General features: G+C 33.1%; 6 protein-coding genes across 9 annotated transcripts in view; 3 read left to right on the top strand and 3 right to left on the bottom strand.

The window, feature by feature from the left end:
• Positions 1 to 17,461, top strand: part of LOC129802702 (parathymosin-like) — a 265,721-nt gene that overhangs the window by 160,638 nt on the left and 87,622 nt on the right. The gene's annotated exons all lie outside the window — the stretch shown is intronic.
• LOC129802697 (tRNA N(3)-methylcytidine methyltransferase METTL6) overlaps positions 1 to 17,461 on the bottom strand; it is a 109,762-nt gene that overhangs the window by 86,337 nt on the left and 5,964 nt on the right. The gene's annotated exons all lie outside the window — the stretch shown is intronic.
• LOC129802703 (protein anon-73B1-like) lies at positions 18 to 7,181 on the top strand. The gene is made up of 3 exons (XM_055848722.1): positions 18 to 119; positions 5,096 to 5,277; positions 6,856 to 7,181. Exons 2-3 carry the CDS (start codon positions 5,101 to 5,103, stop codon positions 6,958 to 6,960), a joined length of 282 nt encoding a protein of 93 aa, XP_055704697.1. The 5' UTR covers positions 18 to 119; positions 5,096 to 5,100; the 3' UTR covers positions 6,961 to 7,181.
• Positions 113 to 1,396, bottom strand: LOC129802698 (L-xylulose reductase). Its single transcript, XM_055848717.1, has 3 exons — positions 1,058 to 1,396; positions 741 to 993; positions 113 to 680 (listed from the first exon to the last, which is right to left on the bottom strand). Exons 1-3 carry the CDS (start codon positions 1,107 to 1,109, stop codon positions 257 to 259), a joined length of 729 nt encoding a protein of 242 aa, XP_055704692.1. The 5' UTR covers positions 1,110 to 1,396; the 3' UTR covers positions 113 to 256.
• On the bottom strand, positions 7,076 to 14,900 carry LOC129802690 (calcium uptake protein 3, mitochondrial). 4 transcript variants are annotated; one of them, XM_055848705.1, is made up of 9 exons: positions 14,674 to 14,900; positions 14,365 to 14,605; positions 9,862 to 9,909; positions 8,534 to 8,616; positions 8,373 to 8,435; positions 8,126 to 8,191; positions 7,661 to 8,063; positions 7,447 to 7,604; positions 7,076 to 7,378 (listed from the first exon to the last, which is right to left on the bottom strand). In XM_055848705.1, the coding sequence occupies exons 1-9, from the start codon at positions 14,767 to 14,769 to the stop codon at positions 7,304 to 7,306; spliced, it is 1,233 nt and encodes a 410-aa protein (XP_055704680.1). In that variant the 5' UTR covers positions 14,770 to 14,900; the 3' UTR covers positions 7,076 to 7,303. The 4 variants fall into 4 exon arrangements, with proteins under 4 accessions (XP_055704680.1, XP_055704679.1, XP_055704681.1 ...); XM_055848704.1 differs by having other exon boundaries at positions 14,365 to 14,629; positions 14,674 to 14,872; XM_055848706.1 differs by lacking the exon at positions 8,373 to 8,435 and having other exon boundaries at positions 14,365 to 14,629.
• On the top strand, positions 13,020 to 14,632 carry LOC129802692 (sialic acid synthase). Its single transcript, XM_055848709.1, has 2 exons — positions 13,020 to 13,244; positions 13,314 to 14,632. The coding sequence occupies exons 1-2, from the start codon at positions 13,122 to 13,124 to the stop codon at positions 14,355 to 14,357; spliced, it is 1,167 nt and encodes a 388-aa protein (XP_055704684.1). The 5' UTR covers positions 13,020 to 13,121; the 3' UTR covers positions 14,358 to 14,632.

The raw sequence follows: 17,461 nt of genomic DNA, 5'->3' as shown, positions 1-17,461 counted from the left end.
GCGTGCCATCGGAAAAACCTTTCAAATGTCCTCAACCTGTCAGTTTTTAGTTACAAAAACAAAGTGTGGGTGTAAAAAGTAAAATCCAGTGAATGCAGTAAAATATCCATTATTTCCAGGTAAATATTATGTTTTATTCTTCTTGATATATTGTGTATTACTGGGAAAGTGAAAATCTGCCGGAAAAAGTGATTTTTTGGGGAGAAATTGAAGAAGATAAAATTAGCGTCCTCCTTTTTCATGGAAAGGAGTGTGCTTAGCAGGCACAGTAGCCTCCTTCGAGTGGGAGACTGTGGCCATTCATGAAAGAGGACTTGTCACTGAGCAGATAAATAATAGCGTCCACAACTTCAGAAACCTCTCCAAATCTGTGAAGGGGGATGTTGTCTAGAAGTGGTTTGGCTTTTGCCGGATCACTCCAGTTTTCGCGCCCCATTCTAGTTAGAATCACTGTGGGATTCACAGAATTTACCCGAATATTGCGTGGACCAAGCTCTAGGGCCAGACTTCGGGTTATCGAGTCTACAGCTGCCTTGCTGGCTGAATAGACACAGTGTCCTTGGAAGGAACGAAGAGATGCCAAAGAGGACACATTGACAATACTCCCGCCTACATTGGGCATCCGGGAAGCCATCATTTGGGAGACATTGAAGACAGCTTTGGCATTGATGGAGAATGTCCTGGGAAAGGGATGGGAATTCACATGAGATTGAGTATTTCTCTCAGATTCTGCTACTCACTTGTCAAAATCCTCCTCCGATAACTCCTCAAATGGCTTTATTATGGCTATCCCAGCATTATTTACCACTCCATCGACTTTCTTAATATGATCCAAGCTCCTCCTGGTAGCTTTCCAATCGCTCAAGTCCACTGCGATGGTCTCAATATTCGGGCAGTCACGTTTGAGGTCCTGAAGTGGAGTCACAGACCGTGAGACACCAATTACATGACATCCAGCTGAAGATAGTCGCTTACAAAGCTCATTTCCAATCCCTGAAAGACTTCTAATTGCCTCAACACTCCACTTCTGGGATTAAACCGGAGATAACAAACTAACCTTGACCAGCTCCAGTAACCAAGATGATTTTATTCTTCAGCGATACCTCCATTTCTGGCGATTTTCGGGCTATTTCCTCACAGAAATACTAACTGAACGTCTCTGTTTTCACTCAAAAAATTTCTCAGCGGGAAGTAGTCATTGAGATGTGGGTGTATTTGTGTTTAACAGATGGTATTCGCTGAATTTTAGGCACAAACTTTCAGCGGAAAATATTACAATAAACCGGCTTTCTCTATTAGCTCCTCTACTCTACAATATTTTACTCTTTATGAGAATTTTCCTACAAATCCTCTCTATGAGATAATCGTGGCGTTATCAGCAGATACACCCATCACGTCATAGAGTCAATGTGACCCTGAATATTATTGTGTCTCATTTGAAGTCCCAAAACATGATTAGAATTGTTATTAAAAAGCAAGAGTGGCAATTTATTACACTGTTTGATAAAATTTGCACAAACTAAATATTCAAAGTAATCAAGTGCAAATCAAAAAAAAAATTTAATCATATCCGTTAAAAAATACTGGAAATAAATTCAAAATAAAAATGATGCTTTCTCTTTGAATTGAAACCAAAGCGCCTCTAGCGGTGCAAATACAAAAACGTAATGTTACGAAAAGTTGTACAGTAGACTCTCACTCAATCGGCTCTTTTTCAATCGGGTGACAAATTTTGTTGACAATTTTCACGTTTAATTATGAAGCTCATTCGCTCAAATTCGCTGTAGTTCTTCCTATTTTATCGTGATTCTTTATAATTGAGCGCTTTTTGTGGAATTTTCAAAGGCTTTGATGCCTAAATTTATGGATAAACTGGATGACATTTCGCCCCATATTCCCGATTGAGAGAGAGTCTACTGTAAGTTATGTAAAACTTTTGAAAAAGTAGCCGTAATATTTTAAAGAATTAACTTTGTAAAAATAAAGTGTCAGACAGGAATAGTACTTGAATTTAAAAGTTTATTCTTTGTTTTATCAGTATTACTGCGGCCAAAAATACTTTGCAAAATTAGTTTTGTTAAGCACACAAATGGATCTTGGTAAAATTTTGTCAAAAGGATGTTTATCAATTTGACACATTTTTTTCTCGAATTTTATGTGGATAAACATCGTTTTGACAAACTTTATGGCCTCTTTATAACACATTGGGAGCAACTTCTGTCAAAAATTTCTTTTTGAAGGAAATTCCCTGCAGCGTTGTAAGGGGAAACGTCAAATTTCTGTCAAAAACGCAATTTTTGACGAAAATTGCTCCCAATGTGTAGTCGCCTTTAAACAAAATATTTTTTGACAAAACTTTTCTTCAAAATACTTTGCTTGAAACAGCTACGATATATTTTTTAGTTTTTTTTTTATAACCAAGTTCCTTTATAATCACATTTAATAGTTGGGTACTTTTAATAAGCTAGGTAGTTCCGTAGTGGTAGGACGGCCCTGTCATGCCGCTATCCTACACAAGCTCTGTGTCACTTTTAGGTTTTCAGAAATTTTCTGCTTATTACATAGGCCAAAAATTATCAAATTTTTGAAAAACAGGATAAAGAATCCTTTTTTCGGTTTCAAACCACTATTGAAAGCCTAAAACCCATATAAGTGTCCTAAAGAACCAGGAAAGAATAATTTATGGTTAATGTATAGAGTTCATCAGCGGCATGGAGACGAGAAAATTCATGAGAATATCTTAATTTTGAGTGTTTATTAATGTATGAATTGTTTTTCAAAAGTGAACTTGAAATGTTTCCAAAAACTTGGAGATAGGGTAAATGTCCTAATTCAAAACCATTTCCAGACACTTTAACTTTGACAGAAGATTCAACACATTAAGTACATATTTTTTCTGAAGAGAATTACATACATTTGCTCCTTGACTCTTCTAGAATGTTACTGTTTAGTCTAACTCTTTAAATATATTTTGAAAACTTCTTAAATACAAGAAAAATACGCGAGCGTAAAATGCTGCTATTGAACATATTAATCCAAATGGAGACAAGGGAAAGTTTCTAATTGGAGACAAATAGTGTAAATGAAAACCGCGACGAAGGGCTTCCAAAACCTTGTTGAGTTGCTCCTGAGTGCAGGATTTGTTCTTATTCCTGGTCTTTTCTTATTTTCCACCTAAATCAATAGGAAAATCTCTCCAAAAAAATCATATTTCCAGGGTTTCCTATTGAAGCATTTGCAGACACTTCAGAAAAACCCTTATTGTTCACGAAATAGTAATTATTTCATTTGAAAACTTCACGTACCGTTAACAATAAAGATTAGCACTTAATGTAACTAAAATTAGCCAGAAATATGACATAAATGTTAAACAAAACGAATAAACAACAATCATCTCATTGTGTTTTTCATTAGAAAGCACGGTCGATCGATGAAAAATTCGAGATTGAAAAGGTACACTTTTAATTTTTTTGAGAAATGAACAAATTAAAATTTGTGAACATGAATGGGTTTTTGCTTTATTTGGAGCAAAATTAACTAAATAATGAAACTGTGGTATAGAAAATATATAAATATAATAATTTAGTACTGTATTTATCTTAAAAACAATGACGTTTCCATTTGGAGTAGCGAAAAATTTCCATTTGGAGCAGGTTTTGAATTAGCTTAATTTACCCTGTTTTTTTTATTGCAAAATAGCCAAAATAGTCTAAAATTAAGGAATAACAAAAAACAGATAAAAATTTAAAATTATGTTTCATAAATAACTAATCGAAAATTTTTATTGTAAGAAAGCGTGCGACCTATTTAACAATTGTTATCCCAGTCGTCGTTCAACCCCACCGATTCTCACACCTAAAATACCCAGTAATTGCCTTGGAACACCTTGTAGATCAGGAAAATTCCATGATATCAAAATTCACAACTTTTTCTTTTCTTTTCACTGTTTTGCGTAATTTATTCTACTATTTCGCACTCAAATTGAATTAAAATAAATTTTGCTGTGATGTTCAAAAGAAAAAGAAGAGTTCGAAAGATTGAGATAGATATACGCAAAACATTTGAGTAAGAAAAGGATGAGAATTTTGATTTCATGAAATTATCCTGATTTAAAATGTGTGTCTTCTGAGCCATATGAAATTAAATTTGATTAGGAAAATATTAAAATTTCGGTATGAATATTTTTGATTTTAGGTATATTTTTGTAAAGACTTAGATTTCTTACTGATCTAATTTTAATATTTTCCCAATCAAATTTAAATTTTTTGGCTCCGGCACACCTTTTAGATCGACAAAATTTCATGGAATTAAAAGTCCACACGCTTGGCATGTCTATCTCATTCTTTCGCACTCCAAATTTCATTGAGCTAAATTAAAATTGGAGTGATGTGTAAGAGAAGAAGAAGAGTGTGGAGGAACGAGATAGACATATTATGCAAAGAATGTGAGAAAGAAAGGGATTCGAATTTCGACTTTATGAAATTTTCTTGATCTAAAAGGTGTGTCGGAGCCACTATGGCTCCGTCACAACTTTTTAATTAGGAAAATAGGTGTGATTGTTAAGAATATTACCTAATTTCCTGAAATCAAATTCCTTTTCTTCTTTTGAACATCAAGAAATTTTTCAGTTAGATGAGAAAGATTTCATGAAATCAAAATTCACATGCCTTGTTTCTCAAATGTTTTGCATATGTCTATCCCATTATTTAGCATTCAAATTGAATTGGACCTTAATTCGCTGTGGTGTAAGAGAATTTTGACTTCAGGAAATTTTCCTAATATAAAAGGTGTGCTGGAAGCCATAAGAAATTAAAATTGATCAAGCAAATATTAAAATTAGCTCAGCAAGAAATGTACGTAACTCTTTAGAAAAATCGGCCAGGTGAAATGAAAACTTCCTTATTTTTCCTTTGCCAAAAATTATATCAAAATTTAATTTTTTTTAAGTTCTAAATTGAGTATTGGTCAAATTTGATTTTTTGCTGACCCAATTTAGTTTTTTCACTGCTCATTTGTACATTGTCATTTGTTTTTGTTTTACAAAAATATATTTTTTAATAACAAATTATTAAAAATTCGTTTTTTTTTATTCCAGAAATAATGTCGACTGTGGATGCAAATCTAGCTCTAGGAGCATCTGAGGACTTTCTGAATAAAGCCATTCGAATTGGACTCTATTTAAGTGCCACATTTCAGGTGATTTGTCTCACGACTATAATCTTCTTGCCCACTTCTTTTATGAAGTGCTTCAACAATTGGGACTCAAAGAGCAAAAAGGTAAGTCCATTTAATCAATTTTCCTTTTAAAGGATTTTTTTATTTTATATTTTAAAAAAGTTTAAATAAAATGCTTAAGTGAACAAATTCAGGATTATTAAAAAACTATTTTTTTGAACTTGTAAATTAGGTGATTTTTTCTATTATTAGGTTTTTAACCCAGTTTTCTTTCACTTTTTTCGGTTATATCGAAAACTCAATTTTAATTTTGAAATTTGATTTTAATATCTCGTTAGCATTTTTTATGCACTAAAAGGAAATTATTTAAAAATCGTTTGTAAAGAGGTTTTATTGAAGATTTTTATGTTACACCATTTTCTGATTATCTCAGAAATTATGAAATCAAATTGCAATATTTGCTTATGCCTCTGGCACACCTTTTAGATCAGCAAAATTTCATGAAATCAAAATTCACAGCCCTTTCTCTTTCATGAACTTTTCCATATGCCTATCACATTCTTTCGTACTCTTCTTTTTCTTTTGAATGTCAAAATAAATTTAATATTGTTCAATCTAATTCTTAGAACGAAGGAGTGTGATTGACATATGCAAAACGTTTGAGGAAGACGGGGATGTGAATTTTAATTTCATGAACTTTTCCTGCACAGAAAAAAATATTTTGTAAAAACGTTCGTAAATGTTTGTGAATTCCTATGGGGGAGTTACAAAATGCTCGTGAATAGTATAACCCACAAACATATGTTCGTGAAAGTTTGTACTTTTTTCACAAACATTGTTCGTAACATTATCATTTGACGAGCATTTTTTGTGCTTTTACAAACATTTGTTCGTAAAGACACAAAAAATGTTCATAAAATTTTGTCATTTGTTCATAAATGTTTGTTTGCCTGATGAACATTTTACGAACATTTACGAACAAATGACAAAATTTTATGAACATTTTTTGTGTCTTTACGAACATTTACGAACAAATGTTTGTAAAAGTACAAAAAATGTTCGTCAAATGATCATGTTACGAACAATGTTTGTGAAAAAAGTATAAACTTTTACGAACATGTTTGTGGGTTATACGATTCACGAGCATTTTGTAACTCCCCCATAGGAATTCACAAACATTTACGAATATTTTTACAAAATATTTTTTTCTGTGTGATCTAAAAGGTGTGTCACGGTATACTGTTCTCAAGTTCTTATGCTTTATCGACTTTTTTAGTTTGGTTTATGTCTTGACTGTTTTCCTCAGTCCTCGTTGTGTTCTAAAACAACGAAATAATCGTGACAGCAACTAATACAAGGTTTCATTACAATGAAAAATATACATGCTTTTTTTTTAGCACTTTAATATTCTCAAGTGCTTCTACATAATCGACTTTTCTTTGTGTTGGTTCAACAGTCACACAGTTCAAAACAGTCGAGACAGGAACCAATACAAAGAAATGTCGATAATGCAGAAGCACTTGAGAACAGTAATGTGCTAAAAAAGCATGTTCATTTTTCATTGGTATAGCACCATTATTAAGCTTTTTCAACTTTGCACACATACCAAATTCGCAATAAAAGAATCGCACCTTCCATAGACTCGTAAAAGCTTATCATTAGCTTTTTTATACATTTTAGATTGATGATAGTGATGACACGAGCTCGGAACATTCAACACCTCAAAATGATCCAAAACAGCGACATCATCAAAGGCGGAAGCAGGAGAAGAAAAAGCGCAAATAATTTTCCTATTACTTTCAGTTCTGTGATTTTTTTTTAAATTGCTTTTATTTGATACTTTTTCTCTTTGCTTTCTGTCCTTTTTTTATGTTGTTCTCCAAGGAGCACAAAAGGCACATTTGTGATGTTGAGAGTTTTATTTAATGAGAAAACACACGCCAGGTTAAAATGTAACAAGTATTTAACAAGATTTCAGGATAAATAAAATTATTCTCAAAGAAAAAGAGGTATTTTTTTTTAAATATATGGAAGATCAGAGAGACTAGATTTTACGTTGTCTTTGCTGGTTTTCAAAAATTCAAGCAAGAAATGCATTTTATAATTTTTTTTTTGGATATTTGAGCACTTAGAGACGGCTTTGTCTGATTTCGTTCTTCAAACATTGTTTAAAAGCATCCCATCCTTCTGTTCGTTGTGCAGACTGAAAAGAAATAAATAAGAAATTAGCGGAATTGTTGTAAATTTGGTAAAAATATTGAATCGAAATACTTTGCATCCTCGATGAAGGCGATCCTTCATGATTGCAATAAATTCTTTGTAGGACAACAAACCATCTCCGTCTTCGTCAAAAATGGCAAAAACCGTTTTTATAATGTGCGGAGTAAGTGTGAATCCTGTGCAGATTTTAACAGCTCGAGAAAATTCGTCTAAAAACGAGGGAATTTGTTAAAAAACGGAATTTTTTTTGAGGTATTCAATCAACCTTTTGATATAGCACGATCGGCTAAAGTGTACATTCTCATAGCAATGCTAAAGTCCTCGAGATTATTTAGGAACTGGCAGAAATCCCTGAATTCCTTAAAAGTAATCCCTTTCTCCTCGACACGATCTAACAGTCGATCTAAATACTTATCATGATCATCAACATCCAAGTAAGTATATCTCAAGAGAATTGTGGCAAAATCAATCTCTGAGATTGCAGGCTTTCCCTTTGAGAATTCATTGAATTCCAACTCCAGCACTTCCGTCTGGAGATCATCCATGAACTTGTAGAAACCTTCGTAGTGGAGATCTTTGTTACCCTTAGGACCGAAAAAATGCACTTGCAGAGTTGTATCAATCTTGTGACGCCTTTGCAAGCCCTCGTCGTTAGTTAGCATATATTCCTTAAATAAATAACATCACCTTGCTTTGCGAAAAAAATAAAATACTAAAAAAACTGTCTCACATTTTGTTCCTTATCACTCCCAATGCCTCTCTTCTCCCGCCAAGCATAGCTAAAAATGCGTTCCATCTGGAAAAATGAGTAAAACCCCTTGATCATCTACTTCAAATAACATTTTCCAAACACACAACGAATTATTTCCACTTCCACAATATTAGTAAAAACCAGTAAAAACCAGAAGAAAAATTGTTAAAAAAAGAATAGATTTTGCTTTTGAAAAAAAAAACCTCAGAATGAAAATAAAACCTACAGTTTTTTTCGTTTCTGCATCAAAATCCCTATTTTTCAAGGAACCACCTAAAAGTTCACGAATCTAAATAAACAATTAGGAATATTTAAAGTGAAAAAAAAAAAGAAAAATAAATTAGGAAAACTAAAATGGAAATTCTATGACTATTTTTGCATACTCACTACAAGAAATTCGTGTTTATCAACGCGTTGATTTCCATCCGTATCGAACATATTGAATGCAATCCGAAACGCAGAATGGGGTTCTTAAAAAAACAACATTATTATTTTTTTTTATTTCAATTTAATGAATTGTGAATATTTTCTTAGGGCAGAATCACATTATCCGTCAAATTATTAATGTCACGTGTTTATTCTAAAACTTAAACGAGCTTTAGACCTAGGGCTTATTCAGGTGGCTTAACTTGAAAATTTTAACTTAGGATTTTATATTAATTGCAATTGATTTAACATAATTTCGAAAAATAACAGCAATTGCTTATTTAGTACATCCAGATCCAGACTTTTAAAAAGTCTAAAAGACTAGGGGAAAGTGTCCATGCTTTGAACGGTCTCAACTCAAGCTTTATAATGACTAAATTTTTCCTATGTTTCTGAATAAATGCGACTCCGCAATATATTTTAAAAACAAGACACTTTCCCCTAGTTTTTAAAATATGGATGAGATGAGTCACATTTATTAAAAAACATACGAAAAATTTAGTCATTGTAAAGCTTGGGACCGTGTAAAGCATGGGTACTTTCCCCTAAGTCTAAAATATTCCAAAACGATCATAGTTTAAAATATAATGCTTTTCATCGAAATATTTGGACTAAAATAATCCTTCATTATGAGCCAAGTAAAAATGCCAATGCAATTATACTACAAAAGTTTACTTAACATGATTCTTTTCAAGTGATTAACATTTAAGCGTATACTTCGGGGGAATAATCATAAAAATCACTAAATAGAACACACTACTACCAAGCTTAAAAGTTGTCCCTTTCGAAGTTTAACTATATGTATTTAAAAGTATTGCTCGTAAATTAATTTGAAAAGTTTCTTTACTTAAGTGAATAGAAGAAATATAAAGTCGATAATGAACGCTTATTGAGATCATACATTTTATCTGAGGTACAAACTTTTCTCACCGTTACTAATATTGTTGTTTTTTATATTATCTTTACTATATCATTTACGCATAATATCACAGACTTACTGTAGATGCAAGTGACTTTACACTTCAGGGGCGAATTCGAAAACTTACTTTCCGCAAGCTTTTCTTTAATTCTGGGACATAAGGATGATCTTTAAACCACCCATAAGTTCTAAAATTAAGGAAAAGCCTTCGAAAAGCAAGCGTGACTTTGCCCCCTTACCTACTGTAGCTGTGTTATAACAAAACCTAATAAGTGCGAATTTATTTGAAAATAACAATAAAACTAAAATTAAAAAAAAAATTGCAAGGATTTGACGGTCAATGTGATTCAGCCTTAAAACTGTATCTTACTTGTTAAAATGGAGAGCAGAAATAGATATTCCGTGTATGAAACAATGCCTGAAATCGAATAAAATGCTTTTTACTACTTGAACTCCACTAAAAGAATAATGTAATGCCCAAGACACACTTACGACTTAAACCGAGAGACGACTTAATGTAATTATAATCATTTCCATCACTTTCTGACTTAAGCCGTGGAACGGCTTAGTGGGAAATTGGTTGGAATTTAGCCAAATAATTACTTTGGAATTATTCATCGTATCGAGACACTTTATTAGGTATTACAATGTAATCATTACAATGTGCCTCGTGTTGGAAGAATCTGTTGGAAGAATCCTGAAGGTTTTTGGGCAGAGGCGGTGCATTTTATTAAGTTTTTATCACAGTGAAAATGTCTTTTTCTTAACATTCAGTTGCCTGAACCGGGCGGAACTCGAACTCACAGCTGTGAGAGTCGAGCCAGAGATCTCACTGCCCAAGAGCCAACGGTCTTGTCTATTGCGCCACTGAGATCCCTTATTTATTACTACTATATTATTACTTTGGTTATAATTACGCTAAGCCGTCTCTCGGCTTAAGTCGTAAATATGTCTAGGGCATAATGCAAGATCTTTATAGACGAAATGATGTGAGATACTAAATTCAAGGTAGAGGAACCCCCTATAAGTTAACCCTTCATATTTTCCCATATTCCTTTAATCAACCTGACTCATTTTTTTCGGAAAATGTGTGACTTAAGATTATATAATAAAATATATGGCCATAGGTTAGAATCATTAAAGAAATATGGGAAAAATTTGTAATGTTCGAAGACAGAGTGTGTACGAAGCCCGAAAGCCTTCCTTTATCCATTTTAAATAAGTATACGTAAATACTTCCCCTTGCTAGATTTATTTAGTTATTAGTTTTAAATTTGAAAAAAGTCTTTGTTTAGGGTAAGTGTATAAAATTCCGGCCAGCTGGCAATAAGCTGCAATAAGGGTAAGCAATACCCCTTATAAAAAAGTAACAAAAATATTCAATTTGTATTAAAAATATTATATTTCAAACTTGAGACTTTGGCACTTGCATGCACCTATGCCAAAATTTGGCACACTTATCCTATCTGTTTTTAAAAGGAAAAAAACTTTTGGGTAGTAAATTAGCTAATTTGGGCATTAAAAAAATACTTTTCCATTTTTTTAAAAAGGAATTTCACTGAAGAATTCAGAACATTTTTTTGGAAATATGGTGGATATTTTGTTTTCTTTTTAATTTAATAAAATTTGACAAAAAATAGGAAAAGAGAATACAAAATACCCATTTTACTTCTTAATAATTTTAATACTACCATTTATTATTTTTAGTCACTTATTAGTTTTAAATAAACAATGAAATTTATTTTGAATTAGTTTAAGCCGCGGAATCGATTGGTATTACAAGTTTTACACTAAAACTTTGTTTTACAAAATATACTGCTCAATCTACGGCACCTACGGCACCCCTTTTAATAGAATTTAAGCAATTTTCTTCACTGGATATATCACAAAACATTTTTTGACTAAAAAAAACTCCTGAGTTAAGACCTTTACACATTGGGAACGATTTTTGTCAAAAAAGTGTATTTTTGACAGAATTTTGACGTAGTAACTACCTAACAGTGTAAATGATTTATAGAAATCTTTAATTACAGCAGGGTATTTGCTAAGAGTCGGACAATGCTGAAAGTTGGACACTTCGAAATCGGACTATGAGAAGTGGCTTCAGAATACAAATGCCCAAACTTGAGCTCTTTTAACACGGTAGGGGAGATCGGGGCAAAAAGTCACAAAACGGAAATTTTAATTTTTACAAGCTACTCGAGCGCTTCAGAAATTTCTATTTAGCGCAGTTTTATAGGAAATTTACTGCTCTATAATTTTGGGAAAGTAATTTTCCTCTATTTTGTAAGGAAATACATTTATCGAGCCGATTTCTAAAAGGTAATTTTGTGATCATTCTAAAAAATGCTGGGGCAAATAGTACCAGGTATGGGATATTATCATATCTTGATTCGCTTAATTACAGGCTTCCGTAAATTTGAAAAAATACCTAGAGGACATATTTTAATAGAAAATTTATTCATCCACACCTTTGTAAAACACCGTTTTCTCTGCGAGAAAAGTGGGAAAACGAGAAAAGCGTTTTTCAAGCTATTTTAGAAAAAAAAACACACAAAAGACTGCAAATCGTTTGACCAATGCAAACAACAAGCGGCGAGTCATGATAATGACGTTTCTTTTCGCCGTGAGACATCAGATATTGCTTCGCTTTTTGTTACTTTTTGCTTTATTCGTTTTGTTACTTTTTACCCCAAGCGGCCATTTCTAATAAAAGGATATCGGGAGAAAAGAACCTTTGTGAAATTCTAAAATAGGTAGCAGATACGTGTTCAAGGAATCCAAATTATTTAGGAAATATTCAACAGTGCATTAATTTTGGAAAATAAGTAGGTAATAATTGATATCGACTGCATGAAAAATATTTCAAAATAGGTCTAAAAATTTCGATATTTTTTATTTTATAAATTCTTTGTTCAAACTGTAAGAAACTACACACAGAAAAATGGAAAATGCTTAAACCGAAATACCCAGGAATTTAATTTCAAATACCATCCAATGAATGCTAACGACCTAATTCTAAATCCTTGATCATTTAGTTTTAGTTTCAGTTTGCAAATCTGTAGACATTTTTCATTTTCCAGAACTTAAGTTCCCGATCTCTTAACTTAAAAGAGCTAGGGATTCTATCCCGTTTTTTTCGCTCAGACCATCTAAACTTAAACGCCTCGGGGATTCACGTCCAATTTAAGTTCCCAGGATCTTATATATTCTTAAATTTAGAGTCAAATTTTTTTTGTGTGTAACGACATTGAAGAAGGTCTATAGAGGCTATCTATAGAAAAAAATTTGAGCCTCTATCTTTTTTACCTTGGAAGATATTGAATTTTGAATTTTTCGATTTGTGACTTTTTGCCCCAGTCTCCCCTATACTTTTTAAGCGTTCAAATCGATTTTGATCACTAGACAAATGACCAAATAAATTAAGATAAAAAGAAGTCATTGAACTTTCTCTGTTGATACAAGTTTGAGTAGGTACTGTAAATTAATATTATGTACATTCAGAATAAATTCTCCATTTTCGTTTTCAATTCTGGGCAGTAGTGTTTGAGAAGAGGAGCATCAAAATAATGTTAATTCCATTTTATAGTTGTATATTCTATTAACACATATACTTTTAAAATATTCAAAATGGAATTGAGAGTGTCAGACAAAGTCTTAGGAGGAGATAATCCATGTTTCATTGTGGCAGAAATCGGCCAGAATCACCAGGGTGATGTGAATTTGGCCAAGGATTTAATCCTTAAAGCAAAGGTTAGGCATCTTCAATTGTTCCCTTCGAATTTCTTGATGACTTCTTAAGAAAAAAAACATTTTTTTTAGGATTGTGGAGTAGATTGTGTAAAGTTTCAGAGGTCAAATCTTAATGCAAAATTTACCAAAAGTGCTCTGTACAAGCCCTATAATTCCTCTAATTCATTTGGGGCAACGTATGGAGATCACAAAAGATTCCTAGAATTTTCTGATGAAGATTTTAAGGAACTCAAGAGTTATTCTGAAGAAAATGGACTGATCTTCTCAGCTTCCGCGATGGATGAGGTTTCTCTGGAGGAATTACTTGGCATGGGAGTGCCTTTTGTCAAAATTGGCTCCGGAGACAGCAATAACTTTCCTCTTTTGATCAAAGCCAGAGATTCGGGAAGACCTTTGATAATCTCAACTGGAATGCGAAATCAAGAAACTATCGAAAGGATTTATTCCTTGATGGATAATAAACCCTTTGGTCTACTTCACTGCGTATCTGCTTATCCGACTGCACCACAAGATGCCAATCTCCAGCTTATCAGGGAGTATCAGAACCAATTTCCCAAAGCAATTATTGGGTATTCTGGACATGAAATTGGTCAAACAATATCCCTGGCTGCTGTTGCAATGGGAGCAAAGATCCTAGAGAGACACTTTACTGTGGACAGAGCCTTGAAAGGATCGGATCATAAATGTTCTCTTGAACCTCAGGAAATGGCTGAACTCGTGATTAATGTGCGAAAGCTGGAGGGATTTCTTAAAGGAACGAAATTATATGAAAGTTGTGAAATTATTTCGGCTCTGAAAACCTTGGGAATTGTCCAGATAAGAAATTCTTTAGAAATTCAGGGGATCCAAGAGGATTTGGAAAAGGCAATGAAAGGTGAGAAGCAGAGACGGTTGCTACAGTGTGAGAAGGATTGCTTCCAAAAGCTGGGAAAATCTCTGGTGTACTCTAGAGATATTGATGCCAATGAAGTCCTGACAGAAAAAGACCTCGCCATCAAAGTCAGTCAACCGAAAGGGCTTGAGCCTGAGATTATGGACAGAATTGTCGGGAAAACTTTATACAAATCCGTTCAATTTGAAACTCCTGTGGAAGATCAACATTTTCAACCATAGGACTCACCTTTATCCCTGAGATTCCTGAACAATTGGGAAGATCCCTTATTCAAGGATGGAGTTACATCCTTCACGAATCCTATTTCTGTCAATCCCAGAAACTTCCTCTTTAACCTGGGACGTGGTTCCTGCTCAATCACGGAGTCCAGGAAGTCCTGTGGTGTCATGTATAGCTGCCCATCGATTTCAACTGAAGCAAAATTTATAAATCTCTTTTCCCGGGAGGTCAGTTTGATTGAATTCTCTTGCTGAAATAGAGATTTTTTCCAATTCTTCTTCGCAATATTTTTCACTCTTTCTTAAGCCATTTCCTCACCTTCATCCTCCTTGGTTCTGTAACAACGACATGGCTTTTCCACAAAGTTATACTTGCAACAACTACTGTTCCACCTGCTAAGCACCTTCGCCACATTTTTATTTTCCTATTTTTTCAGGGAAATTCGAGTTTTCACGATATTTTTGTTTCTGTGCCGTGCAAAAATTGTCAAAAATAAGCAATAAGAAAGATGAGTTGGTGTGTGTTTATATCGGCGGTAAGCTTTTGGTGAGATCTGCAGACCTCTCTGCAGATTTTATTTGAATTCAAATGAAACGCATCAGAGTTGTTTAATAGACGAAATATAGATTAGAATAATTTAATAAGATATTTAATATTTTGGTTTTTTGATATTCTTTTCACCCTCTGTGTCACTTTATTGCCGTTGGCGTTGTATTAAAGTAATTTTAATTTATTATACAGAACATTAATACAGCAGTAGGTAAAATTCATATAATTCATAGTTGAAGAAGATATAACCGAGAAAACACAAATGCAAAAAAGCAATTTTTTGAAACAGAAATTTAATCTCACTCGGTTTAAGGAAGGATAAAATCCTTGGTCAAATTCTTACCACCCTTTTGATTTTGACCAGTTTCTGCTACAGTAGGGATCATCTTTTAAGATTTTGTCAGACGACTCGTTTAAGGCCTCTATATACTAAAGAAATTTATGTTCATATTGCCTTCTACACATCATCATCATCAACATCATTTTTAGCCTCTATGTCTATACAACACTAGAAAAATTAATGTCCATATTGAAGAAAATTTCCTGTTAAAGTTGTGAATTTTCAGAAAGATATCATTAATTTCCCAAAGACTGACAGTGTTTTTGCTTTAATAATAATAATAATGGTGGCACAACGTTCCATAGAGGAACTAAGCCTTTTCACAAGGGGTGTTCGGAACATCCATTATTATTTTTTTCTTATACAGGGATGGGGTTATCAGTCCCATGCACCGTGGAATCAAGTGCAGTGAAGCTCACTGGCTGCAATTCGAATACCTTTAACGCCAGAAAAATTCCTGGTGACCTAAAGGGGATTCGAACCTGGGACACTTGCATCATAGAGCTAGTGCTCTACCACTTGACCCACTGAGTGCTTCTGAGTCGTTTTTGCTAGGTTCTTGGTAATTTTTAAATCATAAATACCTACACACGGCTCTTCGTTATCCGGCTGACTGGGGGACAAAATGACATTTAGGTTTTTTGAATGATCAACAGTTTTTATATTTTGTGCTGTGTGAGTTTATTTTCTGTCTGACAAAGAACAAGAGAATTTTCTTCGTGGTGTGCTTATGTTTCGTTTTTTTTATCACAATTATGTATTAAAAACTTCGATACAATGATAATAATACTTCACACTGGACAAACTTCATGTTTAGTAAAAATAATTTTGAATACATCAATCGCCATAGTGTTTGGCAGCTGTCACCCGGATAATGAAGTGCCGTGTGTACACAATGGGCCTAATCCAATCTCCGGCGAACGGTTGGATCAGCTCGCTTACATTTATACCCATTGTCCTATGAGGTAATAATATAATATGCAATTATACTTTAATTTTTTATTAATTTGTAAGTATTTAAGAACGGAGTATTAAGAAAAAAAAACGTTTTTTATCATTAGCTCATATTTTTCATAAAATTGGCTTAAGGATTTTTAATGATTTTCGGGTATGTTTTGGACAGTTCAGGCGGAAAGTTCGTCATTCTAAATTTTTTAAGATTTCAACCACTTTGGAAGGCTGATTTTTTAACATATTTAACTCAATTGGGATTTTTTTAGAATGGTCTTGAAATTTACAATCTGCGGTTGCATTGATCTTAATCGACAATGTGTCGGTTAAATACCGATAACTTTATTTATTAATCTCGAATATAATAAATATTATTATTTAAAAATTGAACTCGAAAATACTTTTTTTCGGTGTTCTTAACCCATAAGTGGACATTATCTTGGACAGTCATCTTTTCCTTCTTGTAAACCACCTTTTTGATTTTTCTCAGAATTGATCCAAGCTTTTTCAATTTTCGGATTTAGAAGTAACCTAGTTAGTTATTTCGTGCAAAACAAACCAATGATCGAAAAATTCGTTATTTAGAATTTTTTGGTGAATGTTCAACCACTTTGGAAGGCTGATTTTTCAATCGATTTGCTTAAATTTTTGTTTTGTTATTTAAAGATCTTAAAATTTTCAACACAATTGCATTAGTCCCAATCACTAGCAAATCGGTAATTAATTTATTTTCTTTGAACAGATTTATTTGTTGTTGCCTTCTTTCGGTCTTGAGAATAACCGGTATGAGATATTTACGTCCGTTTTTCGGTGATCCCCTCCCAAACTTAACTACATTATCCATCACGATTAAGTGTTTAGGCAGACGATTATTTTATCTTTAGCCAATGACCTCAATTCATCCCTTTTGCCGATTTTTTGTCCTAAAATTTACATGTCAAAGGACATGTAAATATATACATGTAAATAACTGTTTTTAAGAGTGAAGGTAACTCTTTTTAAGAGTGAAAGTAACTGTTTTAAGAGTTAAAATAATTCTTTTTTAGGGATGAAGTAACTTTTTGAAATCCCAAAATGGATTGATAGATTTTGTAATTTTATTTATTTTTTTTATTTTTATCATTTCCTTTATTAATTTTCTTTTTGATCTCAAACTCTCCATGTTCTGAACGAAATATCACATAACTTGATGTACTTCACCTTCATGAAACACTGATGGGCATATTTCTAGGGGAATGTTGGCATGGTTCGCACAGAGTGAACCTT

The sequence above is a fragment of the Phlebotomus papatasi genome, chromosome 2 (assembly GCF_024763615.1).
Source record: "Phlebotomus papatasi isolate M1 chromosome 2, Ppap_2.1, whole genome shotgun sequence".
NCBI classification, from domain to species: domain Eukaryota; kingdom Metazoa; phylum Arthropoda; class Insecta; order Diptera; family Psychodidae; genus Phlebotomus; species Phlebotomus papatasi.
Note: the sequence above shows the minus strand (reverse complement) of the source record. Positions and strands in the feature narration are given on the sequence as shown.